Here is a 27,602-nt window from a genome sequence, read left to right as displayed (position 1 = left end):
GCCACCCCCGCGCAAAGCTCGCTTGTTCCTTCGGGGAAAGAAACCCCCGGGGGTGGCGCATTAAATTTCCGGTGCACTTCATTCAAACTGAATGGCGGGGTGTGAAGGAGAATCACTCCGCCCACCCGCGTGGAAGGTATTCATCCAAATATTTTCCTGGCAGAGCATAATCATGCAAAGCTGTGTGCTTTTGGCAGGGAAAACACGCCAAAAAGCAGTCTAATTGTAGGAATCAATTTGGATTCAATTTACGTGCATCTGACAGAAATATGCAACACCATGTGTGCCTTCCCCCCCTGAATAATTTTCACCGTGTGTGAGGTTTTATTTTGTACCATTTGTCAGCCCGTTTTTTATGCTCACTTTCTTGTTCACGATGTATCTTGAAACGTTGCACCGTCGAGTTTGTGACTCTCCCTACATATTCAAAGTGACTAATTATGCTTCTGCAAGTCTCATTTTGTTTTCCTAATTATTTTGCACATACTAACGTTTTATTTGCATGCCCACAACCACCCTTTTTTTTCAAAAGCACTATTGCGCCGTTGAGTACCATCCAATCATGGGTCATTATTTTTATTTTTCTTTAATTATATTATATACTTCTGTATTTTATGTACAGAAAATATTCTAATAGGTATTTCTTTATTTTTGTTAATTTCTTTTGATTTTTCAGCACAGTGTCAGAAATTTTAATTCCGAATGTGCAAAGTAAATGATTTTATTAAAAGTCTTGCATTTTTTCTTCGCAAAAACAAACAGGAAGGAGAAATTGAGGAGGAAGAGGAAAAACTGACTGACTCAATCCTACCGGATGCAACTCACCGAGAATCAACAACTTACAAATCCCCGGAAACGACACCGACAAGCAATTTGGCAGAAAAGGTAGGAAAACACCCACTTCCCACAAAGAAAACATTCCTGTGCTTGACACATTCATCTTGCACCCCCAAAAAAATATCAAATAAATTGATTTTAAATTCAATTAATTATCACGCAGCATCATTTCGTCAAATTCCCCGAAATAATTCATTTTATTAACTCTCCATTATTCGCCAAAATATTATATTAAACATGTGCTTTTATATAGAGGTATAAATGATGCCATGTAGGAGGCAACATACACCCCATCATTCCCTTTGAAGCATTAATTTATTAATTATCCTTTAATAAATTTAAATTAATAATAAACCAAAAATAACATATTGTCAATTAATTCGGGTTTTAAATAATTATACATGTTTGCTGAGCAAAATATTTAATATAAATTTTAACTTTAGCTGTGTATGCTCTTCTCATTATCTGTTTATTTGAAGCCCTCGATGTTTTGCAAAAAGGACAAATATTTGCAATTTAGATACGTAACTCATTACATTTTAATTAATTTCTCCGAAATACCAAATTAAATTCACTGGAAATTCGTATGCAGAAAAAAAATTCTCTGAATTTACAATTAAATAAATTCTCTGTACATTTAGTACTACAGAAATTCAAACCACCAACTATGTGAAAATGTAAAAATAATTAAATATTTTAATTCATTTTATTTTATTAAAAATTGCAAATTGTGCTTCAGTGGAAAAAAAATTTCAAGGGGAAAATATGAACCATAAATTTTGTGAATTTTGTATTATGTATTAATATCCGGAAAATATTTGTCAGTCTATGCTCAACACAACTGTATAAAACTTTTAGAGAATATCCTACATAAATTATTTTTTTTATAAATAAAATAGTTTTTTGAATTTTGAAATAATTTTCCAGATTTTCTGAATTGAATTTTTTGAATTTTATTGGAATTATTCGGTTCATTCGTACCTAAATGTTAAAATAATCAGAATTTAAAGAAATATTCAACATAAGCGACATAAGCACATAAACACTTAAAAAACGATTTTTTTTTACTATTTAAACATTAAAACATAATTTGATAGAAACTTAAAAAATAAAATTTAATTACTAATAATTGCTATCCTTAAAAAATGTTGAATACTGATTAATAAATTTAATAAAAAGTATTTAAAATTAACAAACTTTGAATTTTCTTTTCAGGCAACAAGAAGTCCATTTGCAGTCATCCCAGAGGAACCCCGTGCATCTGCTACAACCACAGAGATGCCCGATGATTACGACGAGGAGGATGATGATGAAGAAATAATCAGCAGAACGTCCATCTACGATGCCGTGCCAACGGTCTCGCCCACAACTGAGAGTAGCCCAACGACCACAACTTCAGCTCCGACGACAACAACAACAACCGAAAGGATTGTCACAACGACGGAGTACATTGAGCCCGAACCAGTAAATAGTCCCCCAATGATTAAGAATCGGCTACCGAAGCAGGCCCTTACCGCGGGAAAACCATTCAGGTGAGACTAAATCATGCAATTTACGTGCAATTTCCACGCGAAATTGAGCTGAACGTGTGTGACACTAATTGGGTCATGTTATCGCATTTGCAAATTAGCCTGCATGTACCCCTGGAGACGTTCTACGACAACGAGGATGTGTATAATTTGCAATTAGTGCTGTACGACAAGAATGATCATCCCCTGAAAGCTAATTCGTGGATTCAATTCAACAAGGAGACGCGAGAGATTTATGGATTGTGAGTATTTGAGAGTATTTAGTAAGTTTCGGTATTTAACTTTACTTCGTCTTATCCTTCTTATCCTCAAATTGAATCTCCACCCTTACTTTGAAAGTCTCCCTAAACTGTCTCCTGAAGCTCCTCTTCCTTCCTTTCTTCAAAAACCCGCAGCAAAATTGAAAAGTATACAATCGAAGAATGACTTTTAATATTGTTTGTCTTGAAGATGTTTGTTTAATAGTTTGTGGCGTTTGTGGGAAAGTTTTGAAGATGATATAACATATATGTATATAGAGAATCCGCAAAAGATGAAGACTTTTGAAGTTTTTTTTCTCTTTTGCAAGAATGCGGAAAATACTGCAGAAGTGGTTGAAAGTCATAAATCCAGAAAAAGTACCTCTCTATATCCTCTTGCATACGCGAGGATATATAGAACGGAAGCTGGATTATTTGGGATTTCTTTTGTTTTAAAAGCACAAAGAAGAAAGTCGCAAAATCTGGAAAGAAGAAAGAAATCTCTTCAGTTTCTTTGAGAATATTTTTATTATGCTGGAAAAGCTGAAATTCTTTCAAAGAGAACATTTATCTTGGAATTTAATTCAAAGTCAGTTCCTATAGAAATGTGAATGAAAATTGTACAGAATCAATAAATTAATTTGAAGTGTGAATGTTTTTTTAAATAAATTCTCAAAACCGCGTAAAAGGAATACAAGAATAATAATTTTCTCGTATAAAAGTTCTTTCAAAATCAATTAAAATAACGCATAAACTGCATCGTTTCACCTGTTTGTAGCCTCGTCAAAATTTCTCAATCCTTTTAAGGAATTAAATGAACGTGTTTAATCAAATTATTTTGAAGCCTGACAAACTTTATAAGATATGCAATGCAAAGACAAATAAGTTGTCTCGATTAAATTATTCTCATACGTATACAGACTGAACTTCTTTATCATAAAGTTAAGAAGTTTGATTGAGTTTCTCAACAACATTATGGATTCATAGCCGTTGCAGTTTGAGATGAAGAAAAAATATAAAACTTTCCCACATATAAAGTTGGTTTCTTCCGTTAGGTTCAAAGAGTTCTCTATAAATCAATAAATTCACCTGATTTTCTCGAGAAGCAATAAAAGTCCTCACCTTCTTCATTTCCCTTCTTTATAATCATTCTCAGCTTCCTGGGGAAAAGTTTCCTCGGGAAATCTCTGGGAGTTTTATGATTTTCTTGGATTTTATTTTACTTTTTTTTCTACCTCCTCAACAGGCCCCTGGAGGATGCTGTATCACGATGGCAGTATCGTCTTCATGCTAGCGATAGCATTGGTCAAAGTGTCACGGAGACATTGGACATCTCTGTGCAGCAACATAAATCCCACCGCAGTGCCAATCATGAGATCAGCATTGGCATAAGGTTGAATGAGAAATTCAGCAATAGCGTTGACTGGCAGATGAAGGTGGTGCGAGCAATTGTGAGCACAATGGGGGATGCTAGTATGAACAATGTCGTTGTCAGGGAAATCAGGCATAGTCAGCAAGACCCCAATTCAGCTACATTTGTCTACACCAATGAAACTCTGCCCAAGGATAGGTGTGTTGAGGAGGAACTGGAAGGACTTGTGAAGCGTCTTCACACCAAAGACTTCTCCGACGTTCTTATGCCGGAGATTTCTGTGAAGTCAGTCACTGGCCAACCAATAGGCCCATGCCAAAAGCACTCTGTTCCCAAACCCAAACCCACACCAACCATTTCGAAGAACTTTGCTCCAGTTCCGAGAAATCAAGTTGATCGTGTGAATGCAACAGTTGGTCAGTTGCTCATCTTCCAAGTCCCGCAGGATACCTTCTACGATCCAGAGGATGGAACTAATCTGCGACTATCATTGCTGTCCCTGGAAGGATCCAAGCTTGATGCTAAGCATTGGCTGCAGTTTGATTCGAAAAATCAGGAGTTTTATGGGATTCCCAAGCCCGCTGATGTTGGTCAAAGGGAGTACCTTTTAGTTGCTGAGGACAGAGAAGGACTCACGGCAACAGACGCCCTGGTTGTTGTTGTCAATCATGCTCCTAAACGAGACTACAGTGCACTCTTTGAGATGACTCTTGGGATTTCCAATGAAAACTTCAATAACTCAGCCACTCAACGTAGATTCATCGAGAGGGTGGCTCAGGCCTTTGGGGATGTTTCCACAGCTAACATTCAGGTAAAAACGGAAATTTTGAGCTTAAAATTTTGTTCTGAGTTCTTAAAAAATAAAATTCTTTTTTTAGGTGAGATCAATTCGAGCTCTCCATCATTCTGGACACACCCTCGTGAGCTTCTACAACACAACAATCTACCGCCAACATCACATCTGCCCACATGATGAGATTGAAGTTCTCAGGAATGTTCTAATGTACCCCGATGCAAGTGTTCGTGATCGTGTCCGTGAAACAATTGGCACTGAATTCAATCTTCTCAGTGTGAATCTCATCCCAGCTGGAACGTGCCAGGGTACTGATACGATGATCCACGATCCATTTGTACCCATCAAGACGGAGGATAAACCAGCACCAACTTTCAAGGATGACTACCTCCTGACCTTTGTTCTTCCTGCTGTGATTATTCTGGCTATGCTGCTGCTTGCATCCATCATTGCTTGCGTGCTTCATCGACGTAGACTCACGGGGAAGATGGAACTCGGGGATGAGGAGGAGAGACGATCATTCAGAAGCAAGGGGATTCCGGTGATTTTCCAAGATGAGCTCGATGAGAAACCCGAAATTGGGAATAAGTCGCCGGTTATTCTGAAAGATGAGAAACCGCCGCTCCTGCCACCATCCTATAACAGCACCAATCCCGATGGTGAGTTCTTTTAATTTAATTTGTCTGATTCTTAACTCATCCAGACCGAACTTCTCGTTAAAAGCCTCAATTTTTTTTTAACTTTAAACCTTTTTAAAAAAGTTTTTCTTTACACTTTTTTTCCTCTGAGCTTTAAAGCTTCTATCCTTGAGTTTTAAATGAATTTAGTAAAAGAATTCGAACAAATTGGAAAGAAATAATGAATAATTTATAAATCTAAAGGTGACAACGAGGATGTGGACGAGTACGTTCCACCACCAGCCGTGATTATCGGTGGCCGGGAGAGTCGAGGAAAGTCTCCAGTCACACCGTCATACAGGAAGCCACCACCGTACGTATCGCCTTAAAAAGGGACACCATCAAACAATCATTAATAATTGTAAAATCGAGTCATATTTTTAAGCAAAAAAATGGGGTAATAAAAGGAAGAATTGAAAGCATTAAGAACAACTCGCGACTGCACAAAAGATCAAGCACTATTCTTGATATTTTGCTAAAAGAAACAATCATCATTTTTTTTTATGTAAAATTCTCTTTGCAAAAAAGAGAAAAAACTCGCACATACTTTCTTGCACCAACATAAGCATTATTTTATATTGATGTGAAAGGAAGGAAATTTTTTATTAAATCTATCAATTTATTAGATTTTATCCTAGTTGTGTAGGTGTGAAGTTTTTTTCTTCATAAATTATTTCACGTTTTTTCATGTAAATGTAGTGATTTTATACGACTGACCATGAATTTTCATCAAATTTTGCATTCTTAGAGCATGCAAAATGGCGCCAAAGTTTTGGTGAAAAGTCTCCTAAAATAATTTTGTTTTTTTCATAAACCCCTCGAGCCGCTTTTCAATGTTGCGAACAAGAAAATTTCTTATCATACACGTGAAAATTCACTGCCAAAACCAAAAATTTTTGTGAAAGAAAAGAGTTTCAAGATTTGTGAAATTATCTGAGCACGTAGGATTTTTTCGTAATCACCGCGTACAATAACTTTGTGAGATAAGATGAGTTTTTTTTTCATTTTTTTTTATAGATATCACAAAGAAAATGATTAAGATTTTAAATGCGAAAGTAGAACACATATTACGACCATTTAGAAGAAAAAAATCCTTAAATGAAGAAGAAAATTAATGAAAAACTGCTTCCAATTCCCAACGTTTTTTACAAAACACACAAAAAAGAAAATCTTTTAGACAGCAAGAAAAATAATAATATAAAATATTTTTTAAGGAATTGCAAATGCAGAGAAGATCAATCCAATTGAGAAAGAAAAATAAATAATAGAAAAACCAATAATTGTACTATATATTTTTATAAAATAAAAATAATAAAGAAAATAAAAGGTATAAAATAAAAATCACATTGCATAACGAATAACAATATATCCCAGGAAATGATTTGCAGAGCAGCTATATATAATTTTATCAGGATTAATCTAAAAGTGAATAAATTATTTTTTCAATTTTCAAGGCATAGAAAAAAATGAAAAATTTGTAATTTTCCTAAAATAAAAAAACGACCTCAAAACCAGCACGAAATCACATTAATTATTAGAAATATAATATCATTCAATTGAGCTTTAAAAAGCTCGTGAACTGGATAATGAAGAAAACCTAATAATTGTGGCATTTTATTTGTGAAAATAAATCTAACTCTATGCTAGTTGCGTAAGGAATAAAAGGATTAATAATCGTATAATTGACCTATGTATAAAATATATATTTAAAGAAAAAAAGTATACAGCGATGCATTAAACAATTGTGGAAATTTTTGTATATAGAAATTAATAAAAGAAAAAACAAGAAAAAATCAATCGGAGTGGAATAAGAACGTAGCTTTTCCTTATAGGTATGTAGAGAATGAATAAAAATGGAAATTGAAAGGATAATATTAAAAAATCTGACTATTTTGTGTAGTGCAGTGAAAAAACAATAATAAAAAAAACGATGAAAGTATCTAAACTATGAATTTGCATAAGAAAATGCACCTCCAAAATTCTCTTCGGGCTAAATTTATAGAGGTTTTAGTTACCGAATGAGAAGAAAAATAATTAAACGGTAATAAAGATTGATATTAAGTAAATTTTGTTGTTTTGTTTTTCGTATTAATTTAATCTTTAATTAGAATAGATTAGCCGGATAACGTTTTAGGGGCCCTTTAACGTCCTTAAATTGCCATAAAAGAATAAAAAAAATCCAATTTTGGAAAAGTTCGGCAAGTTTATAAATTAATTTTCAATACAAAAGTTGATATACAAATTTTCTAACATCCTTTTAATTCTTTCTGATCCCATTTCCTCTGTTATTTTTCTCTAGGAAGAATTTATGTTGAAGAAGACGGTTGATTCTGAAGCCACTCAAAAACATGATCGTTCTGAAAAAATTTAATGAATTAAAAGAATTCCTTACCTACCCTTTTTTCTTGGAAGCTTTTTCTACTCACCGTACAAAACCAACGATTATTTGGCTTGAAGATGAATTTTGCAAGGAATCCCATTTGATTTTTGGGCCCCATTCCGTGCATGTGAAGATGCTTGACGGAATTAAAGGGGGGCCAATGAAAGCCCAGAAGTGATTCTTTCTCCACATCAACTCCCTTTTCCCTAAGAATCTTCTCCAAGCTCTCCTTCATCTCCTCAACTGAAAGATAAGAAACTTTCGTTTATAAATAAAAAAGCTTTTAATTATAAATATATTTTTAAGAAAAAATCTTACGGAGAGGTTTGTGATCAAGATTGAGGTCTTTGCAGTTTTTTATGTGCTGCTTTGGCACAGCCAAGAAATGGAATGTTGTTGCTGGCCTAATATCCTTAAATATCACAATTGTGTCCGTTTCATACTCAATCACAGTTTTACTGTCCTCCTTGCGAACAATCCGGCAAAAAATACAATTTTTCTCAACAGCCTGCATCCTCAAAAATCTACTTATCTTTTGACAGAAGCTCACTACACCAAAGCCACACAAATGTTTCCCCAAAAGCTCCACAAACATTTAAAGAGTTTCAAGGGAAAGCTCCAATGCGCGCCAAAAGTGTCGAGAAAGCCATTCTCCACGGGTGGGATGATAAGAATCTTTCAAGGATTTCAGACTTTTTATATGGATTTCCTTCAGCCACACGCACTTTCTATAAATACTCCCGCAAAATTCGCACAACTTTTCGCAAATGTTTGACCCAAAAAATCCCCTTTTAGTTGCTCTTCGACCACACAAAATGTTAGAGGTGGAAGTTGAGAGTCCAAGAAGTGATGAAGTTGAGGAGGAACCCAAAGGGATCTATAGGGAGAAGTTTAGGAAGCTCGTTAATCGTGTTGTGATGTTCAATATTTGGCAAAATATAGCATCACATGATTTTCCAACAGCAAGAAATCTCGATGTGAAACTCCGACTCACGGGGCCGAGGACTTTTCTCATCAAAAAGGTCAGAATATATTTTTTATAAAACTCTTAAAAGCTCAATTAAAGGTAAATCAATGAGTTTTGATTTTTTCTAGGACTGTGAGATCCTGCAAATTCCCCCACAAAAAAGGACGAAAGAACATAACCGACTCATTGCGAGAATTCTCAATAGAAACATTTGCCTCAGGAGATTTAGTAGAGTAAGAGAATTTTTTAATACAAATATGTAAAAGAATATTTTGTGATTTAAAGATTAAATTTTTGGCAGAATCTGCGAGAGCATTTAGCGGATGTTATCTACTACAATTGCTACGGAAAAGGAAGGACAGTTATCAAGGAAGGACATGAAGCTACTGGGCTTTATTTCCTCATTACTGGAGAAATTACCGTCTTCAAAAAGCTCTGGGACAATGAAAAGCTCACACTCAGGTACAAAAGTTATGAATTAAGAGAAATTTTAGAGGAGACTTGGGAGAAATTGTTTACGCAGGTCTCGCAAGGGTTAAGAAAAAGCTCTTAAATTCGTATATCAAGACGAGATAAAGTAAAGAAGTCTGAGAAATATTTTCAGGGCTGAAGCTTTTCAAAAAGTTCAAAAAATATAATTCAAAAAGAAAAATGAAAATTTAGCTCCTCCTCAGAACAAGAATTAATAAACTTTTAATTAAATAAAATTTCTTATCTCTTTAGAAACCAACCAATCCAGGCTATAAGTTCGGGAGAAATGTTTGGTGAAGTTGGACTCCTCTTTGACATGGAACGATTGGTCACGTGCGAAACGGCAAGTAAGTTCTCAACACTTTCTTTGAATACTCCCCTCAAATTCCCTTCAATTAGAGGGGGTGATAAATTTTCCAAATAACTCGACGACAAGAAAGGCTCAACAATCGAAAGCTCCATCCTCACACCCCGTTGGAATTTCCTTGCTCCCTTCCGTGCAGGGCTTTTGTACGCGAAGCTTCCCCGCTGGGAGTGAATGGAGAAGGATTGTTTTGTGGGTTGTTGATAATTTTTATCCTCATTCCCTCCTACACTACTGAGCCTCAATCCACCTCATTGAGTTCATATTTTTTGTGGCGTAAGAAGGGAAAAAATTCCGGGTGCATTTGGGGGTGGCATAAAATTTCAATCCTTTGTCATCACCCAAATGTCGCGTTATCAGAATATGAGACACCGAACAAAGAGGAGACATCGAACGATGAAATTGCGTGACTAATGCTTCTGGTTCAAATCTATCCATCAAAAAGAAATGGGAATCGATTGTGTTTTGGAATTTTTGTCGTGATTCTGTATTGAAATTGGATGATAAAATAATGTAGGTGGGATTGGTGGGTGGAAAGGATTATGCCTATTTTTTTCCTTCACCCACTGACAGAGTTCATGTGGTGGGGAGAGAAAATTGTGTGGCAATTTTTCCCCGGTACACACAGGAAGTGCAATGCTGACATAACATGGGAAACTCCTTTCAGTTCCTCTTTGAGCTTCAGCCAGGGAAGACAGTTGGGAGAGATTTATTTTGTGGGAGGTGATTTTGTCTTTCCAGCTACGTGTGAACTTTTCTTTGTGAGCCGTCAAGACTTCGAGGTGCATCTCCGGGGGATTTTGCAGGAGCAATGGAATCAGAAGAAGGAGATCCTGGACCGTCCGATTTTTCGGGAATATTTTCAGAACTTTTCCCAGAAGCAGGTAAAATTTTCTTTGCCTCAAAGTTGTCTCAAATAATCTTTCAAAAAAGCTCTAAAGTTTTCATAATTTAATGAACCAACTTTTACTTAAATTTTTTATATAATTTTTGCATCTCTTGCAGCTCCGTGAAGCCTGTGTTCTGTCCAAGCTTCATCGATATGAACGTGATGAGATTGTCTTCAGTGAAAATAGTGGGCTTAAAAGCTTCGTCTATCTTCTACTCTCTGGCCAATGTGCTATCATTCAATGCTTAAAAGTCGATCACACGCGGAAGAAGCCCAAATTAATTCCCCTCGAAATGAATGAGAGAAGAAAATCTGAAAATATCCTTGACAAACTCAAGGAACTTCAGCTGAAAAAATCTTCTGGAGGTGAAGAGGATCACAACCATCAATCTGAAGATGAAGAGGAGGATGCAACAGAATCCAATAATAATTCAATAAAAGCAGCACGACATGAATATTTCGTTTTTGTGGGATCCTACAAGAATGGTGCTATTTTTGGGCTTGGTGAAGAAATGACCCATCGCAGTGTGGTAGCCAGGAAGTACACTGAATGCCTCCTCCTGCCAAGGTACTGGTTGATGCAGAAGGAACAAAATATCGGGAATATCTGGAGCAGAACGAAGATTTATCTCAACTTGACTCTTCCATCGAGAGAAGCAACATTTGATGAATTTCTCCGGAAAAGGCGCTGGAAGAGATTCAAGGAGGACCGGATGCGTGAGTATGTTGGAAGGAAAAGTGAACATCAAGTCACGGCTCGTCTTCGTGATGTCCCCGTGCTGTGTCGCATCGAGAATGGCCTCTAAGAAAAACCCACCGAATGTTAATTTTCGCAGACATTTTTTATTCACGAGTATATTCTTTTGTACAGAGAAATAACAAATTTCTTATTGATTTGCTTTCTATAATTAACTTTTTTTTGTATATTTTATATATAAAGTAGTATTTAAGCATCTTGTTGTTGTTTTTTGGGTAAGATGTATTGAGCAGTCGATTCTACTATATATATTTTGAGTTCATTTGAATAAAACATGGTTGAACATCTCTTCATTTAAATATCTCTAATTAACTCTCATCAGTTTGATTTTCTTCCTCAAGCATCTGCATTTCCTTCTCTACCATCTTCGGCCTCATCTTAAATTATACAACCTAATAAATATATAATAAGCTAAAATATCCGAGAAAAAATGTGGCAATTTGTCCATCTGTATCTCTCGTGGTTTTTCATTTTTATTATTTTTCTCTTAGCATGGCTCGCACGACTTGTTCCTCCCAATCACTTAATAGCAGATGTGTACGCAGGGACAAGATTTGCTTCTAAGTATGTGACTTGAAAATGAGGAATGGATGATGACTTAAATGTTGGGGGATTGTCCTATACAGAGAAGGGCCCTTTTTAGGGGCGAGGACGAAAAATCGCTAAAACACAATTTCATCCCCTTTTGATAAAGAATATCTCTTTCTGTGAGATTTTTTTCGGGATTGTTGACTTGATTCTTTTATTCATTTTTTGGGGTTATTTTATTCAAAGTTCTGCTGATTTACTTTTTATTAAATATTTTAAAGAAATTTCTATCCTCTCTGTCTATAATTTCTTGAAACATTTGCGTTAATGTTTCAGCGGTGATATAAGAAAAGTATTTTTGAAATATTTTTTATAACTAAAAATTCAACGACGAAACTTTAAAGCAAATGTTTCACACATTTTGTAGACTAAAAAAAACAATTAAGATGCAATTTTTTGCTTTTTTTCTTAAAAATCGAATTTCAAGAACGAATTTCATCATAATCGATCAAACAATCTTTTTATCAATGGTTTAACTAAACACTGGCATAAAATAAGTATTTTATAATCTATTCAAATTAACTTTGCACCAACGCTCCACCGGGGAGAGAAGTTAAGTCAAACTATAATTAACCAATGAACACTCTTCTCTTAAGCATCAACCAATCAGAGAGAATTTCCTGATTTTCTTCTTATTTATTTACATTTCACCAAGAGATATAAGTTGCGATTTAAAGCTTTAATGCAAAGTTATTCTAAAAATACTGCTTGATCGATTTTGATAAATCGGATAGTTTCAAAATGGCGTTGCAATTCAATATTTTCTAGTATAATAACTTTCATCCTCTAGAACAAATAAATAAATCAAGCCAACATCCCGGAAGTATCTCAGAACACGGCCCAACTAGGCTTCCATCCCCATCTACACAAAGTTCTGTTGCCGCCCGCTTACGAGGTTATTGAGGGGTGTTGTGATACCATGATTGAGTGCCAATACCCGTGTTATAATATTCAAATCTTCCTCCTGCGATCGCCCTGAGATTCCAGACTGATACAAGAGATTCTGAAGCTGCTGATTGGCATTCTGTGCTGGTGCTATGTGCCTCAACTGTTGCTGTTGCTGGTGGAAGTTGTTGTTATTGTTGTTGTTGTTGAACCCAAAATTACCCGTTTCACTATCATGGCGGAAAACGCGATTCCTATCACCACTTGATGGGAAACTATTGGAAGACGGGAAGGATGGTACGCTGTGGAAATTCGTGAAGGGCCTATGGGGTGCTTGGAGTGATGAGGACAGGTGTGGTGGTTGTGTGAAGATTAGTGGGGCATTGCGGAAGTTCACAGCTTCTTTAATTGGCAATTGTTGCTCAATGAGGACTCCATTGGGTGGAGTTAGGGAGACACTTGAGAGCAGCTGAATGTTGTCGGAATTTGTTGGGCGACTCAGTGGGATTGGGGGTCTCTGCTGAAGGCGGAAGATTCGCTGTTCCTGCTCATAGCGCTGCTGTCGGAGTCTCTGTTCTTCAAGACGAAGACGCTGCTCGAGGAGAATCTGTTGCTGACGCTGCAAGTGTTGCTGCTCTTGGTACAACTGATGCTGCCGAATGAGTTGCTCTTGTTGCCGTTGCTGTGCCTGAAGGAATTGGATTTTTTGCTCAAGTTCACGTTGTTTATTTTCCAGGGCTTGTTGGTAGGTGTTGGGTGTTGGTAGAATTGGGGATTGCGAGAGGCTCTGAATGGCGGGAACTGATTGAACAGTTGTAGCTGATAGTGGTTCAGCATGCTTAAAGATTGGCACAACGCGCTTTGGGAGTCCTTGCTCATCCTGTTGCACAGTGAAAGCTGCCACTAGTGGTGCTTGATGAATCTGAACCTCACGAACCTCCTCAATGTTCTCACCATATTCATTCGTAACTGGAGCTTCCGTTGTCGTTGAGGAAACAGTCGTTGTTGATGGGAGTGATGTTGTTGTTGTGCTCTTTAGCAAATCCTTCGAAGGAGTTGTTTTTCCAAGCTGTCGATCATCGTGAATTTCATTTGCCTGAACATTGGCCGTTACACTTCGTGCCAGTTGAACTGTTTCAATCTTGATGTCACTGTCCTTAACTGGATCTGGTACACTGAAGATGATCTTCTTCTTCTCAGACTGCTTCGGTGGCGATAGGGTTGTCTTGGGCAGGATGATCGTTTGGAAGATGGTGTCACTATCATCATCAGGTCGGCTGCTGTTACGATCAATGATGTAGGTGTGGTACTGAACCAACGGTGGCTTGTGATCTGAGGATGTGCTCTCCTCGAGTAACTCCTCAGACTGTGTTGTCGATGACTCTGTGGTAGTATTCTCATCCTCTAGCTCTTCGCGCTCGAGATTGCTCAGGGCCTTGAGGAGAGCCTTCCTGAGGACGGGATCTATCCTTACGGTTGGTGTGTCTATTTCATTGCTAGGTGCCGACAGGGATTCCGCCCACGTGGCACACACCACAGTACTGAGAGTCACCCAGAAAATCTGCAAAATAGAGAGAGAAGAAAATTTGCAATTAAACCCAGAGGTCAATCTCCACACATGAGTCAATTAAATCATTGCGTTTCATGCATTTCTCGTTTTCATCAAACAATCATGCTAATCACACGCTGATCAATTATGAAATTGAAGATTTTCTGAAGCATTACAATAATACTATGTTGTTGTATGTATTTTTTCCCATTAAAATCAATGCTATTTCCATAAAACATGCATTTCAGCAACATTTTACAACAATGTTTGCAAATACAACATACTTGGGCGACGAAATAAATCACTAATTTGCATGATTTGCCCCATGGCCACATTAATGACCACAGGCTGTTAGCATAAGAGTTTACGGCTGTGTTGTTAACCCCCCCGTCGTCTGATTTGGCGCGAAAGTGAAATTTTATCAAACACGTGCTCCAAAAACGGCAACATCTCTGCCTAATTGTCGTTTTAGAAGAAATTTCGTGAAATTTATATTCTTGCACGACGATATGAGAGTTTCTCAAAATCATGTTTTATGCGAATGATAGATCTCAAAAACTCGAGCCTCCTCTTCACATGCTTGCCATGCTTGTTTTTTTTGTTATTTCTTCTTCCAAGCTCACAGCTCCGGATTCATCTTCAGAGCTACATTGGATGCTACATACAAACTTTCTTCCAACCTCCGTTTGTCATTGATATCTCTCTTTCTCCCTCGCTCTCTAGGAGAAATGTTTTCAATGGTGTGACCTTTACCATTTCTTCGTCGAGAGAGAATTTCTCATATAAAACCTCTTTGAAGTTCATCTTCAATGTGGAGACACAACATCGCACTCGTTTACTCATATAAGCAGACCTTTTTGCATTGTTGGGCTGAATTACACCAATTTCTGCTTATTATTTATACAAAATACAAACTAACATGAGAAACGGAAAAACTTCCAACTAAACACCCACATTATCATAAAAAATCTCTTTCTTCGGCGCTATCGCGCTCCATCATCTTCATCAATAAACCCACCTGAGTGCGTCGTCTAAGCTCGTAGAGCAATTGTTGCTAAATTTGCATGCATACAGTCATGTCTGTGTCGCTGCGGTGAAAGGTTAAATGGTTTCTTTTGAACCAGACTGGATGGTAAAGTGCATACAAGTCAATTAAAATTTGTCCCTTCACACACAATGGGCGCTATTTGTAGTGCGTGGGTTGGATTTAAAATATTACCACCAAACGACACATAAACTACATAAATTAAGCATCGTCGTGACACAGATGTCACATATTTTTCACACAATTTAATAAAGTGTTAAATATTAAGAAGTTTTGTGGCATTTTCTATCACCTAATTGGGAGAAAATGAAGAAAATTCAGGCTAAATTCCACTCAGCATTAAATCACAAGATAATTAGAGAATATTTCTTAGAATTTCTTAGGGATCTGTGACCTCATTATTTCAAACTATAATCGACTACTTTGTCGGCTACAGACTGTCTCAGTCTCATGGTCCCATGAACTTGATCAAAATTACAAGATAAAATTAACATAAAAATTAATGAATCGTATATTACGTGAAGGGCATAATTTTCATCATGTGAATTTATTTAAATTCACATTTCACCACATTTTAGCTTTTATTTAAGAGAGTAGGAAAAACAGGTAGACATCGTTATGCTCTTTTATTGCTTTTAGATTCATAACGCATTAAAAGCTTTATGAGCTTTAAGAGCATTTATAATGAAACTGAACTTTTAATGGATTTTAAATTTTATTCAATATTCGGAAGCTTTTAAAGAATCATACAAAATGTAGATTTTTTTCAAAATAATTTCCTAAACAGTGAAGAGAAACGTGAGATGTTTTAGAATGTTTTAGTAGCTCTATGGGAATTATTATCATGAATATAGAACATAAACTTTGTTTATGCTACATTTAGGATTACGTTTTCAAATTTCATTTAATATAAAATTTATTCTTCCTAAAATTTTATTATTATTCAAAGCCTTGCATTAACGACTCTTCTGCTAATTTCATAGACTTTAAATCCACTCTTCAGGATAAAACACTTAAAAATTATTTACATAAAATAGAGATTACATAAAATCCCATCGCATAACGTTTTCAATTCCTTTATTATATTGTTTTAAATTAAAATGTGATTTACAATTCAGGAAAAGTTTGGTTAATTTTTACACGAGAAAATATGCTTAAAAATCAATTTTATCCCATAACAAAAGCATTTCAAGCTTCATAATTAAGCGCAAATTTACTGCTCATTCATTGAACAGTGTGATTTTACTAATAAACCGACAATACGTATAGTGCAGAAGGGCGGGAAGTAAATGCGGTGTCTTCCAGCAGATCATAAATCACAATTTAAAGTGCTAAAATGTCTCTAAAATTATGATCATCGAATTTCCCATGCAAAAGAGGGGTTACGCTGCCAAATGGTCTTGCATGTGAAAAGAGATGTCTCTCAGGTGCCATTTAGGAAATGAAACTGTCTGTATGGCATGAGTTGTTCAATTTAATACCTAACCCTTCGACATTTTAGCATTTATTCATCTTGTCCTTTTGTGAAGCATTACAAGCGTAGCTTTGCCTATTTGGACATGCGAGATTTTATTTTCACCGCATATAAATTTTACATTAGTCACAAATGGTTGAAAAATTTGCCATCAATTGTTGTGGTTATTCAATTGAAAAATCCCCCTCAATCTACCATCAATTAATCACTTCGCACTTCGTGTGTGTCACTGAAATTTTTCCTTTAAATATGTGGGTGAAATTAAGACGAAGAGAGGGGGTGGAGAGAAAAAAATATAAAGGCGGAAAATGAACATAAATTAAAGAAATTTGCCATCTTGCAGCAATTGCTTGGAGGGGAATTATTTTCGTTCGACATGGCCCATTAAAAACGAACCTCATTGTCTTGGCATTAGTTCGCCGTCAGAGAAACGTGATCACGACAAATTCCATAAATGCGATCTTTTTCTTTGGCACACCACTTGGTCGTTGCCAAAAGCTACGGAAATGCAAAAACACAAAAGTCTTCTCCATACACAAAATGGTGTATGAATGGAAAATTAGATCCCATTTGTGTATACATAAATGGTTTTTACTCTACTTTTGAGATTATGATTTATTCTTCTCAATCACTCGTGGAGATCTCAATCAATTTGCAGATCATTTGTTATTTTATTCTTCAATTTTCATTGTCTGTCAGCAGCACCAAATGAGATCCAGAAATGTCGACGAGGCATGAATTTTGCAAAGCGAATGGTGTATTTGTTGGTGAAGAAGATGTCGATGCGAGGAAATTTCTACATGATCGTGACTCATTATCAGTATACTTTGGTCAACTGCTTTGCGAAGATTGCGGAAGGAGGCTTCTTCAACAGCCTAAGAGGTGTGATAATGTCGATATATGTCTAAAGGCACACGCAAAGATTCACACAAAAACGACGAATCCTCATGCGGGAAATTAAAAGAAAGTTTTTCACGCGCGCACAAGGTCGATCTCACAGGCAGGAAGGGGAAGGTAATTGTTGAAAAATAGAAAATATACATTAATGAACAAAATATTTTACATTTCATTGCGGAATTTACTGGCTCATGTGAGTTTTAATTGCTTCTTTCCTGATATGGGTGAGAAAATTTTAAGTGATCGATAAGAAAATCTTTTAAATATTTCGCGATCGCGATCATTATAATGATCGTTTCGCTGCTGAATAGCTATAACTACACAAATTAAGGAATTACTTAGAAGATAAAATATTTAGTAAAAGTTTTGAAATTATTCTTACTTCTCTCCCTTCTTTTTCTTGTTGAGATTTTTTTAAAGAAAAGAGAAATTTAAAATCGAAGACGATCGAAGAAGAGCGGCTATGCTCAAAAGGATTATTTATCAAAGTCATTTGTGATAAATTACACATTAATTTTCTCCAGATATTATTCCATCGATTTTAGCGTGATTATCAAACTGGAAATTTTAGATTATATGTGTATACTCATATATACCTACAACCATGTATGTAAGAAGAAGTGATATATTATTATTTATTTATATTAAATTTCTTTGTTAATTTCTGTGGTCAGAGATCACATTTATATGAGAATTGTTATAGGAATAAATTGATCTCCATCATTGGAATGCGAACTTTACGAACTTTGCATAGCAATTGAATTTTTGAAGATCATCTGTTGAGCTCTTTTTCTTCTTCCTAATTCAATCTACCTGCAGTTGAATTTCTTTTTTTTTTCACTTCTTCCTCTTGGCTGTCGATTAAAGAGTGATTATTGTAAATTAATTCACAGCATGGCGGGAGATCCCGCGTGCGCAAATACTTTACAATGTATATCGACAAGTTAATAATGCAATTTCACTGTACAATGAAGTTGCGCATACAAAAGCTACAGAGATACAGCCAAAACGATGACCAATTGGGGAGTCTTTTATGGTGTGAAAATTGTTGATTCATTCAATTCAGTTTATGAAAGATTCCAATAATTAAATTCTTCGCGCAGTAAATTTTTGATTGTGCGAAGAACGTTGCGAGAAAGCTATGACATCAAAATACGCGTCTCACTATTGACTATACTTTTCCTTTTTTTCCATCCAACATTTCTTTCGTCAGTCGTTACACAAAAATTTCCTCCTTTTGCCCAAAGTGTTGCACAAAAGAGAATTCATTGCGAGTTATCACAATGGGATAAAAATGTTAGCGAAGATGTTACGCATTTCATTAGACATTCAGTTTGAAAAATTACCCTCTCGTGTTTGAACCACATCATTTTTTGATTCACAACTCCACGGTGGATTAAGAGACGAATTAATAATAGGTCTGCTACTGATTGTATACGCTCAATTTTACAAATTATTATCAATCACGCAACAAAGTGGCAAAAAAGAAATTAAATCTTCGAGATCATGGAGCGTGCGCGCACATCGTTACAGGAAGGTGAAAAATATTAAATAATTTGGATTCTGCATACTTTACAAATTGGTCCCTACTTTTTTTTACACGGTGGAAATTATGTAAAATTGAAAACTTTTTTTCATGTGGGTTAAAGACATTCTTCGAATATTTTCGTGGAGTTCATATTCTATGCAATTTTATCCGAAATTCTTATTCACGTCGTAAAGAAAATAGTTATAAAGTTAGAATAGCTCTTGAAAGCTCTAGAATAGAATGAAGTTTTTTATTCTTTTTAAAAATTACATATTTTTGAAAGCTTTGAGCTCTTGGCAAAAGATCTACAAATTCATCAAAAATTAAGACCTGAGTTAAAATTTGAATCTAAACTTTAGAATGAAAATCAGGAGGTTTTGAGTTGTCGAATCAAATACTTTTACTACTTTTTACCTTACAAATTTTCAGGGTAAAAGCTTAAAGCTTTCGTTAGTTATCACTTGAAATACGCTTCAAGCTAAAATCTTGCCTAAAATGCTTTATTTTTCATAATTTTTTTTTGAAATATTTTAAAGAATTTTCTAAAAGTTCTCTATGAAATTAATTGAAGAAAATCTTCCAAAACTTTTAAATTATTCACGAAGACCATTGAAAATTATTCAGAAAATACTTCGCAAGATTTAATAAAAGACCCCAAAAACAAAACAACATTAAACACTTCATCGTGAATTCTATGTGGTCTTCATAGATGAAGTAATTTAGCAATATCGTGGCATTTCCCACAGATGCAAAAGTTATGCATAAAAAACATCATAAAGTGCAAAAACCTTTTTCCAACAATCGCCATTCATCAAGCATGGCTGCATTGCCCTTCTGGCACATCCGAGGCGTCACTGAGGCTGATTAAGTTATTACCGAGTCTGCAATTTAGCGGTTGGGAGGCAAAACAAACTCGAAAATGTGCAGAATGTAGCGCTTTGCCGCTTTTTTGTGCCCCAAACTCATCCACGATATGGTTACAAAAAAATAAACTGAAAATCACTTTGATCTGCGAGATGGATGACCTCTATGGCCCACTTCGCATTTCTCTTTCACATCAACCCGCGGTGGGGTCTTTTAATTTGAAATTCTAATAGGAAAACAATACCAATGGATTTTTTTTTGGAAGCTTCTCTCCGTCATATCGATTGTCTTTTAATATTTTTCTCCGGAGACTTGAGAAGAGAGAAATTTCAAATAGAAAACCAAGCGGCGTGGAGACGAGTTTCTTCAACAAAAGCTCAATTGATATTGCAAAGTGAGTGTGGGAAAAAGCGACAACAAATGACATTGATTTATAATTGATTGCTAATTTTGGCAAAAAGATGAATTTTGGATTTGCAACGGAGATCGTTACAAAACGACTGCTATTTGAGATTTTAAATGATTCGCGCGGGAAAAGTTCGAGATTCTTCGGGAAGATCCGGGAATACCGATAAGTGAGGTTAAGTTTTTTTTTTGTTTTTCACCATTCGCAGCAATATTTTTTTGCCATTTCTGCAATTTGTGGACAATTTACGCTTTAATTTAGCAAAATTAGGTAAGAATTTGCATCTACAGACATCAATGTAAAAGAATTAAGTGAAATAAATTAACAATATTGCGTATTTTATCCAAAAAAGCAGGTGAACATGTCACGGATTTATTCCGCGGAGGAATTTGAGGAGGAGATTATGAGAAATAATCCCAAATGCTACATTCCTCTGTCTCAATTAGCGGATTTAGAGGAAAGTGCGCCAAAGGAGGTTGAGGAGGAGGATGACGAAGGCGATGGACTTGAGGAATTGAGGGTAAAGGCGCTATTTCAGAAGCTAAATCCCCATCCGGAAGTTCCGGGTCAGCTTACAAAGCCCGAGCCGCTGTTTTATGACGCAGAAATAAGGAATCTCATTGAGGAGACGCGACTCATGGGAGCTCGTCGTGGTGAACAAAATGTAGTTTACAATGCCCCACCCCCGCCACCACCGGAAGAACCCACAAAGCCACTCCCGAAGAAAAAGCAAAAATCCAAGGGAAAGAAGAAACCCCCAAGAGCCAATGAAGTAATTGAGATTAATTCCTCCCCCGAAGTTGAGATTGTGGAGGAGACAAAGAAGTTTTCGAAACTTGTCATTAATCCTGCAGCCATTATGAAGACATCTGTTCACCCACTGGGTCCATCGGGTCCATCTGGAAGTTCAAAGGTCAGAGGAAAAAGCTCAACACTTCCGGCGGATAAAAGTAGTGCGATTGTGATTTCCTCATCCAATGAGGAGATAAATGTGAGTGAGCAATCAAAGAAGAGTCGCAAACTTAAGAAGACCACATTTTACTCCCCAAAAGAGCTCTACGAGATGAAGAAGAAGCTCGAAAGTCAGGAGAACTGCAGTAAGTAATGCAAAAATATTTATTCCGGATTGACGTATCCCACCTGAGAATCCCAGAAAGATCCTTTTTTGTACGAGAGGAGGAAGATTATTTTTATAATGAATCGAAAAGAATGTGCCTTGACGAGTTCTTTTGATTATTTTCTGTAAACTTTTATGATTTTTCTTTAATTTTTCATTAAATTGAATTCCAATAAGAATATAACTCGTTCAGAAAGCTCAAAAAATGTTCCTAAAATTTTTTTTAATAAAAACGTGTTGTGATTTATAAGTAAATTTTAATGAATGAATTATTGTAAAAACAAAAGATCTCAAGGAAGGTCCAGAAGATTGATAAAAATATTTTTAAATAATGAGATTGAAAAGAAAAAAATGAGTTTATTACATCAAAAGACTTGAAAAAATGATCCTAATTTTTTTCCTTGAATACGTAAAATATTTTTGCAGTGAATATTTACTGTTCTAAATAGTTTTTCTACTTATTTTTTTTTTTCAAAACCACTTGTTCTCTATTATTATTTTGATGAAATAAAATATTTGTAAAAAAAAACCTTTCTTTTAATATTTTTTTCCACCTTTATTCGGAAAGGAAATCTTAAAAGAATTTTCATAATTCTTTAAAGAGATGAAGAACTTTCTTATTTTGTTAGAAGAACAATATTATTAAAGTTTTCCTTTAATAGGCTTCAATGTGTCTTCACTCTTCAGCTATGAGTTCTAAAAGTACTAATTTCTTAGATTTGTGATATTTTACAATGTTATTTTACGCAGAATACTTAAAATAATCCTTATATAGCTCATAGAATCCATAAGAACTAAAAAAAATCTTAAATTCAACAAAGAAAAAAACTTTTCTCTAAAATTATATTGACTGACAAGCAAATCAATTGAGAAAATTAAATATTTTCCTAGACAATGTCTCAACAATCATCCATTGCGCGTCCCACAAAAGCCATGGCACAACAATAACTGTTGCTGTTTATCTTTTATGGCTTTTTAGGAGGCATTTGAGCAAATTAGTAGCGCGGGATGTATAAAAAGAAAATTGACGTGGCGCATCTTCAGCACAACAAATGATTGTTGTGAACGCGCGCATCTTCCGTTCACCAAAAGAGCAATTTATTTATTAGATAATTGCAAAAATCCCGATAGCCATCGAATTACAATTAAAGCTCGACACCTCTTCTCTGTAGCACCTTCATTGCGCGACTCCCTTCTTCACGGCGAGATCTCAATTAAAAGTGATGATGAATGCGCAAAGATGCACGAAAGGTGTGCGCGTCAGCACAAAAAAAAAGATCTCAAAGTAAAGAGTATTGTTCCCAAAGAAGAATGTGCAAACACGATGGCCAGAAATATGAGGAGAACAAGAGTATAAAAAGAAATTAGATCAACTGTATGAGTCTTGAGAGAGATTTTTATTGTATTCCGCTCAGATTTTTTTATGCAATTTCTAATTACATGAAACCTCACACTATGGGATTAATTATTTTTACGCAAATATTTATAATTTATGCTAAGTACGGATGGGGATTTCTTCTCTCTCAACTCGGGTGGCTTACGCAATTGGAATTCAATCGGTTTTCCTGGCCCCAATTTAATTGCATATACTCCGCCAATGTGCAGACATTGTAAAGCTCGCGCGCAAAAATTGTAGGTGGGCTTAGAGAAGAATAAATGAGTGCATCGGTGTGTGGAGATCAGGTGTGGAGATGTTGAGGAAATAGGAAGGGAAAAAAAGAGGTGTTGAAGTTTGAGCGAAGATGCAATATTTAGCCGGGGTTAAGATAGAATATCCAAGAGCTACCTGAACAGGTGGAAAAGAGGAAAAGACGTTCCCATAGGGAGGAGTGTGAAAATGCAGAGACTCTAATTTTTCTTCATCACTGCTTTTGTCTTAGACACTTTCCAAGACACAGAGAGAGAGAGAAAGAGAGATGCGATGCTGAAAAAAAATTGTTGAGACTTTTGAGGTCATTTGGTGAGATTCTCATAGATTTCAACCACCAGCGAAGCGCGTTGTTGGCTCAATATTGGCCGTAATCGTCATCTTTTGGCGCAATTTAATGCTTCTCCTCGGCATATGTATATTTTTGCCAGAAGCGCGACCGCCAAAAACTTTCTCCGCGCTGACTTCTTCAGCTCCTCGCGTCTCTTTTTTTTGCTTGCCAAGACGATGACTCTTTTTTTTCCACCATATATACAACTTGTGTCGTCTCTCGAGGGAGAAACACAAGTTATTTTCCTCGTTGTCTCTCCAGCATCTTTTCTCTGTCAATGCTAAGTGCGCACACTCATTAAATTCCATTGTCCACGTGAATCTTAATTTTTTGGGGAGGAACCATCGAGATGCGGATGTGAATTTTTTTTTTCGGGCTCTCTTTGGAAAAATCACATCTGTGGTAAAGATTTCATCGTGTGCACGATGAATTTTCTATTTAATCACCAAACACTCGCAAGAGATGCTAATTGAAGACAAAACAAGATTCAGTGGACTCAATTTCTTTATCTTCCCATCTCAACATATATGCTGGATGAACCGCATATACAAGAGTTTGCCTTGTGCACCTCCCAAAATGCGTAAGCTCCAAAATGGTTTGATTAATGCCCGTGTCCATCGCCCCATGGGGACTTGTGGAAACATATAGATGGTGCGGCAGAAAAAGATCGTCTCGCTGTGAGGTTGTTGGCCTCTTTGTGCGACCGCAGTGGATCAACAATGCAACCCGAAGAATCTCAATGTGCTTATCGAATCAGTGCGTCTTACGTCGAAGCTTCTCACTGTATTCTTCATGGGAAAAACAGAAGAAAACACCCAGGGACTTATCGTGACGACACGAATTGAATGGAGACGTTGTCAACCAAGATACAAAACAGTTGGAGATTGAAAGGGAATTATCACACTTTGGCGAAGAATTTATTAAGAAGGTGCAATGGAATTTTTAAGGGGATTTATATACAACATTAACTTCCAGCTCTCTGTTCATCTCTTTACGTTTCTTATGAATAACTTAAGAAATTTCTTGTGAAAAGAAGAAATTTTTCATGAAGAGTGTAAAAATGCTGAAGAAAGTGAAGAAAGTGATTTTGAGAATCAATCAATTTAATTGATTTAATTAAAAGAAGACAAGGAAAGTAATAAATTTCTTTAGAGTATATTAAGTGAATCTTTTAATCGAAAATTTCAATTAGGGATAATTTACGCGGAGCAAGTCAGAGTTTTGTAAAAGCTTTACAAGACGGGAGAAAAATAGAACGACTGTTTGATATTTTTATTTTACTAACATTAGTGGTTCTTTGACATTTATTCTCTTACGGAATGTTTGACGTTAATTTTCATCTTTCAGTAATTATTCTAACGTTTGTCGCCTTTTTTCAAAATCTCTCATATAATTTTTAGCATGGAAAAAGTTTCTTTTAGCATCTAAAGAAAAACCTGAACTGTGTAAGCTAAGCTGAGTAAAAACTCTACTAAGATACCCAAATACCCTTCCCAGCCAAAATATCCAAACAAAAACTTTAAGGGGATTTGCTCTTATTTAGAATTTTGCTTCACAGAACAGAAAAACGTAAGAACAATTCTTTTCAGACTCTTCTGAAGCTATTCTCTTACCTATTAGAATTTTTCATAAATTAAAAAAATCTTCTGCATAAAAATCGAAAAATTTTAGAGTCAAAAGCTTTGAAAATACAAGACCTAAAAATTAAAAATATCAACTTTTCACAGCCCTTGTAAAAGCTCAGATCTGAATCGAAAGCTTTGTAGATAATTCCAAATTTTTCTTATGAAAGAATCACAGATAAATTAAGATTTCGCACATTTTCCCCAAATACAATAAATGCAAATTTAAAAAATAATTTCTTCGCGTTCCATTATTTATTCCGACTTTAACAGTTTTTGCGAGTTTCTGCTAAAAAAATCGAATCCATCAAATAAATCAATAAATTAAGCCTCTCTTGTGGAGTATTTCCATTAGAAATCAATTTTTAAAAGCACAACGTAACTTGGCAGCTTGAAGCAGATAAAATGTTTTCTCAATAAATATTAAAATAACACTGAATGATTTGTAAAAATACACCATTATCGATTAGCATAGAGATTAATAAATTTTCACTTTTTGACTCTCCACAAAGCCCCATAAGCACCTGCATATGGTCCTCAATACAATGGATTTTCAAGAAATCTTCATCGCGTGTTTGTGATTTACTAAAAACTAAAAAAAAAAATAATAATCACATCCACAATCAAGCAAATGGAAAGATTTGAAACATAACTATTAATGAAAATTGACGGAATTAGCCTATTTTTTGGACGAATTTTGCAAAATAGGTAAAATTTAAAAGGGTCTTCCATTTAGTAATTGACCCCTCGCGGGGAAAATCCCTTTTGCTTGAGCGCGCGCATATTTAAATATTTTGTATGGATGGAAATAGCATCTTAAATGGCATATAATGTTCAAGCAATTGTTGTATGAAAATGCAAAGAGATTTCTCCTATAATTTCGCCAAATCACACGGATGGTGTTACTATGTGCACAAGAGAGTTTTCCGTGTGTGGTTTGTATTTAAATCTCTTCCATGGAAAAAACGTGTCTTGGCAGCAACACTTCTTCTCTGCTGTGTATACCCTTCTGTAATCTCAATTTAAATTATTTTCCACAGTCCCGTGTATTTGAGTTTGTCTTCAAAAGGCGCTTCCAATAAACCTTCGCTTTGATTGCACTCTAATAAAATTGTTTACATGCTTCTTCACTTCCTTTTAAGGGGACAAAGATGATGCAGGAAATTGCATGAAATGCAATGCGCAAAAAGAAAATCAAGGTGAAAGCTACTTGCCCAGTTCATCGTTGGGTCCTTTCTGCAGTAATTCCTTTTTGCAGAAAATCCTCCCAAGGTGCGTGGGTGCGTTGTTGTTAAATCCCCAGGAGAATGCAAGCAAAAAGAAAATCCAATTTTTTGTGCACCTTTTTTTTGTGGGAAACTAAACTCGCCGCAGGGAAGAAAAATAAAATAATAAAATAACACTTTGATGCAACACTACGGAAAGACGCAAGAAAATACTTCGGAGGTACACACACGGAGGGAAAAAACAGCCAACAATAAGTCCACTATTCGCCGTGAAAGACTCTCACCGACTGATAGAAGATGCCAGTTGAGGTGCAGAGAAAAGCAGACAATTCTCCCAAAGAAGCATTTCTTCCACCAGCCATTTCCATACCACACACAATTGCTCGAGACACCTCGAAATATCTCCGGATAATCCGCGTGCCTGGTGGGGCACATCGTGGTGCTTCTCCTCTCCACACCACACCTCGCATACGGGGGCCTCCCGCTCGTGACGCCCGATTGAACAAGAGGAGGCATATAATGCATCAAGTGTGTCTTCTTTCTCCCTTGAATAAAAGCGAAAATGTGAAATTAATCAATATAATTTTCAGCAACATGCCAAAGGTAGAAGATGCTCATCCACACTGAATTTTGCTTCTGCGATGCATCGCGCAGAAGAACCAAAGATGTTGTCCCGCGTCAGTGAAAATATGCTCATGGCAATATCACCTTCAACTTCTTGCACAGCCACTTCGTGGCTAGTTTAGAGGTGACTCTCTGTGTACCACATCTCATCTTCTGAAGAAGGTGTGTTTGTGCCACCCAAAAAATTTCAAAATATCATTCCCCTTTGCGGGTTCACGGGGTCAATCTATCTGCGATCATTCTGAGAAAGCAATCTAATGTGAGGGAATTGAAAATGCTTCAAAAATCTCCCACAGGATTTTGACCTTTCGCGAAAACACATCGCGAGCAACACTTCTTCATGCACACAAGAAAACCCAAAGAGAACCCATATAAAGAAATTGGACGCTGCTTTCAATTGAAAATTGCACACCACCACGCGGAGAAAATTGCATCGGCCAATCTGAATGGTAACGCATGATTAAGTGCTGGGAAGCTTGCATAATAATATTTGCGCAATAGAAGTCAAATTGAGTGAGGCGTC

The 27,602-nt window shown here is 36.0% G+C and overlaps 5 protein-coding genes across 10 annotated transcripts in view; 3 read left to right on the top strand and 2 right to left on the bottom strand.

Annotated features, from left to right (window-relative positions):
* The window catches only part of LOC129787489 (uncharacterized), a 47,543-nt gene extending 40,030 nt beyond the window's left edge, over positions 1-7,513 (top strand). For all 3 annotated transcript variants that reach the window (XM_055823106.1, XM_055823103.1, XM_055823105.1), the window contains 6 exons: positions 763-885; positions 2,053-2,369; positions 2,468-2,608; positions 3,852-4,788; positions 4,856-5,429; positions 5,652-7,513. In XM_055823106.1, coding sequence (XP_055679081.1) covers positions 763-885; positions 2,053-2,369; positions 2,468-2,608; positions 3,852-4,788; positions 4,856-5,429; positions 5,652-5,776 — 2,217 coding nt within the window. In that variant the 3' untranslated portion in view covers positions 5,777-7,513. The remainder of the gene's footprint in view (positions 1-762; positions 886-2,052; positions 2,370-2,467; positions 2,609-3,851; positions 4,789-4,855; positions 5,430-5,651) is intronic.
* A 117-nt stretch (positions 7,514-7,630) lies between these two features.
* On the bottom strand, positions 7,631-8,405 carry LOC129787490 (adenosine 5'-monophosphoramidase HINT3-like). The gene is made up of 3 exons (XM_055823107.1): positions 8,146-8,405; positions 7,874-8,070; positions 7,631-7,804 (listed from the first exon to the last, which is right to left on the bottom strand). The coding sequence occupies exons 1-3, from the start codon at positions 8,339-8,341 to the stop codon at positions 7,754-7,756; spliced, it is 444 nt and encodes a 147-aa protein (XP_055679082.1). The 5' UTR covers positions 8,342-8,405; the 3' UTR covers positions 7,631-7,753.
* A 237-nt stretch (positions 8,406-8,642) lies between these two features.
* LOC129792355 (uncharacterized) lies at positions 8,643-11,324 on the top strand. The gene is made up of 5 exons (XM_055831347.1): positions 8,643-8,849; positions 9,096-9,256; positions 9,518-9,612; positions 10,371-10,513; positions 10,635-11,324. The coding sequence occupies exons 1-5, from the start codon at positions 8,643-8,645 to the stop codon at positions 11,322-11,324; spliced, it is 1,296 nt and encodes a 431-aa protein (XP_055687322.1).
* A 17-nt stretch (positions 11,325-11,341) lies between these two features.
* On the bottom strand, positions 11,342-26,901 carry LOC129787487 (myb-like protein Q). Of its 3 annotated transcripts, none has more exons than XM_055823099.1 (3): positions 26,669-26,901; positions 26,444-26,588; positions 11,342-14,309 (listed from the first exon to the last, which is right to left on the bottom strand). In XM_055823099.1, the coding sequence occupies exons 2-3, from the start codon at positions 26,450-26,452 to the stop codon at positions 12,726-12,728; spliced, it is 1,593 nt and encodes a 530-aa protein (XP_055679074.1). In that variant the 5' UTR covers positions 26,453-26,588; positions 26,669-26,901; the 3' UTR covers positions 11,342-12,725. The 3 variants fall into 3 exon arrangements, with proteins under 3 accessions (XP_055679074.1, XP_055679075.1, XP_055679073.1); XM_055823100.1 differs by having other exon boundaries at positions 26,684-26,748; XM_055823098.1 differs by having other exon boundaries at positions 26,444-26,773.
* On the top strand, positions 20,667-25,100 carry LOC129787488 (protein piccolo-like). 2 transcript variants are annotated; one of them, XM_055823102.1, is made up of 2 exons: positions 20,667-20,781; positions 20,867-25,100. In XM_055823102.1, exon 2 carries the CDS (start codon positions 20,873-20,875, stop codon positions 21,614-21,616), a length of 744 nt encoding a protein of 247 aa, XP_055679077.1. In that variant the 5' UTR covers positions 20,667-20,781; positions 20,867-20,872; the 3' UTR covers positions 21,617-25,100. The 2 variants fall into 2 exon arrangements, with proteins under 2 accessions (XP_055679077.1, XP_055679076.1); XM_055823101.1 differs by having other exon boundaries at positions 20,864-25,100.
* Positions 26,902-27,602: the final 701 nt, after the last annotated feature.

Source organism: Lutzomyia longipalpis, chromosome 1 (assembly GCF_024334085.1).
Source record: "Lutzomyia longipalpis isolate SR_M1_2022 chromosome 1, ASM2433408v1".
NCBI lineage: Eukaryota > Metazoa > Arthropoda > Insecta > Diptera > Psychodidae > Lutzomyia > Lutzomyia longipalpis.
Note: the sequence above shows the minus strand (reverse complement) of the source record. Positions and strands in the feature narration are given on the sequence as shown.

Coding starts and splice junctions, on each gene's coding strand:
- LOC129787488 (XM_055823102.1), top strand. CDS start 20,873: ATGTCACGGATTTATTCCGCGGAGGAATTTGAGGAGGAGATTATGAGA.
- LOC129792355 (XM_055831347.1), top strand. CDS start 8,643: ATGTTAGAGGTGGAAGTTGAGAGTCCAAGAAGTGATGAAGTTGAGGAG. Junction 9,613..10,370: donor GGTCACGTGCGAAACGGCAA/GTAAGTTCTCAA, acceptor TTGTCTTTCCAG/CTACGTGTGAACTTTTCTTT. Junction 10,514..10,634: donor AGAACTTTTCCCAGAAGCAG/GTAAAATTTTCT, acceptor CATCTCTTGCAG/CTCCGTGAAGCCTGTGTTCT.
- LOC129787490 (XM_055823107.1), bottom strand. CDS start 8,341: ATGCAGGCTGTTGAGAAAAATTGTATTTTTTGCCGGATTGTTCGCAAG. Junction 8,071..8,145: donor TCTTGATCACAAACCTCTCC/GTAAGATTTTTT, acceptor CTTATCTTTCAG/TTGAGGAGATGAAGGAGAGC. Junction 7,805..7,873: donor ATAATCGTTGGTTTTGTACG/GTGAGTAGAAAA, acceptor AAATTTTTTCAG/AACGATCATGTTTTTGAGTG.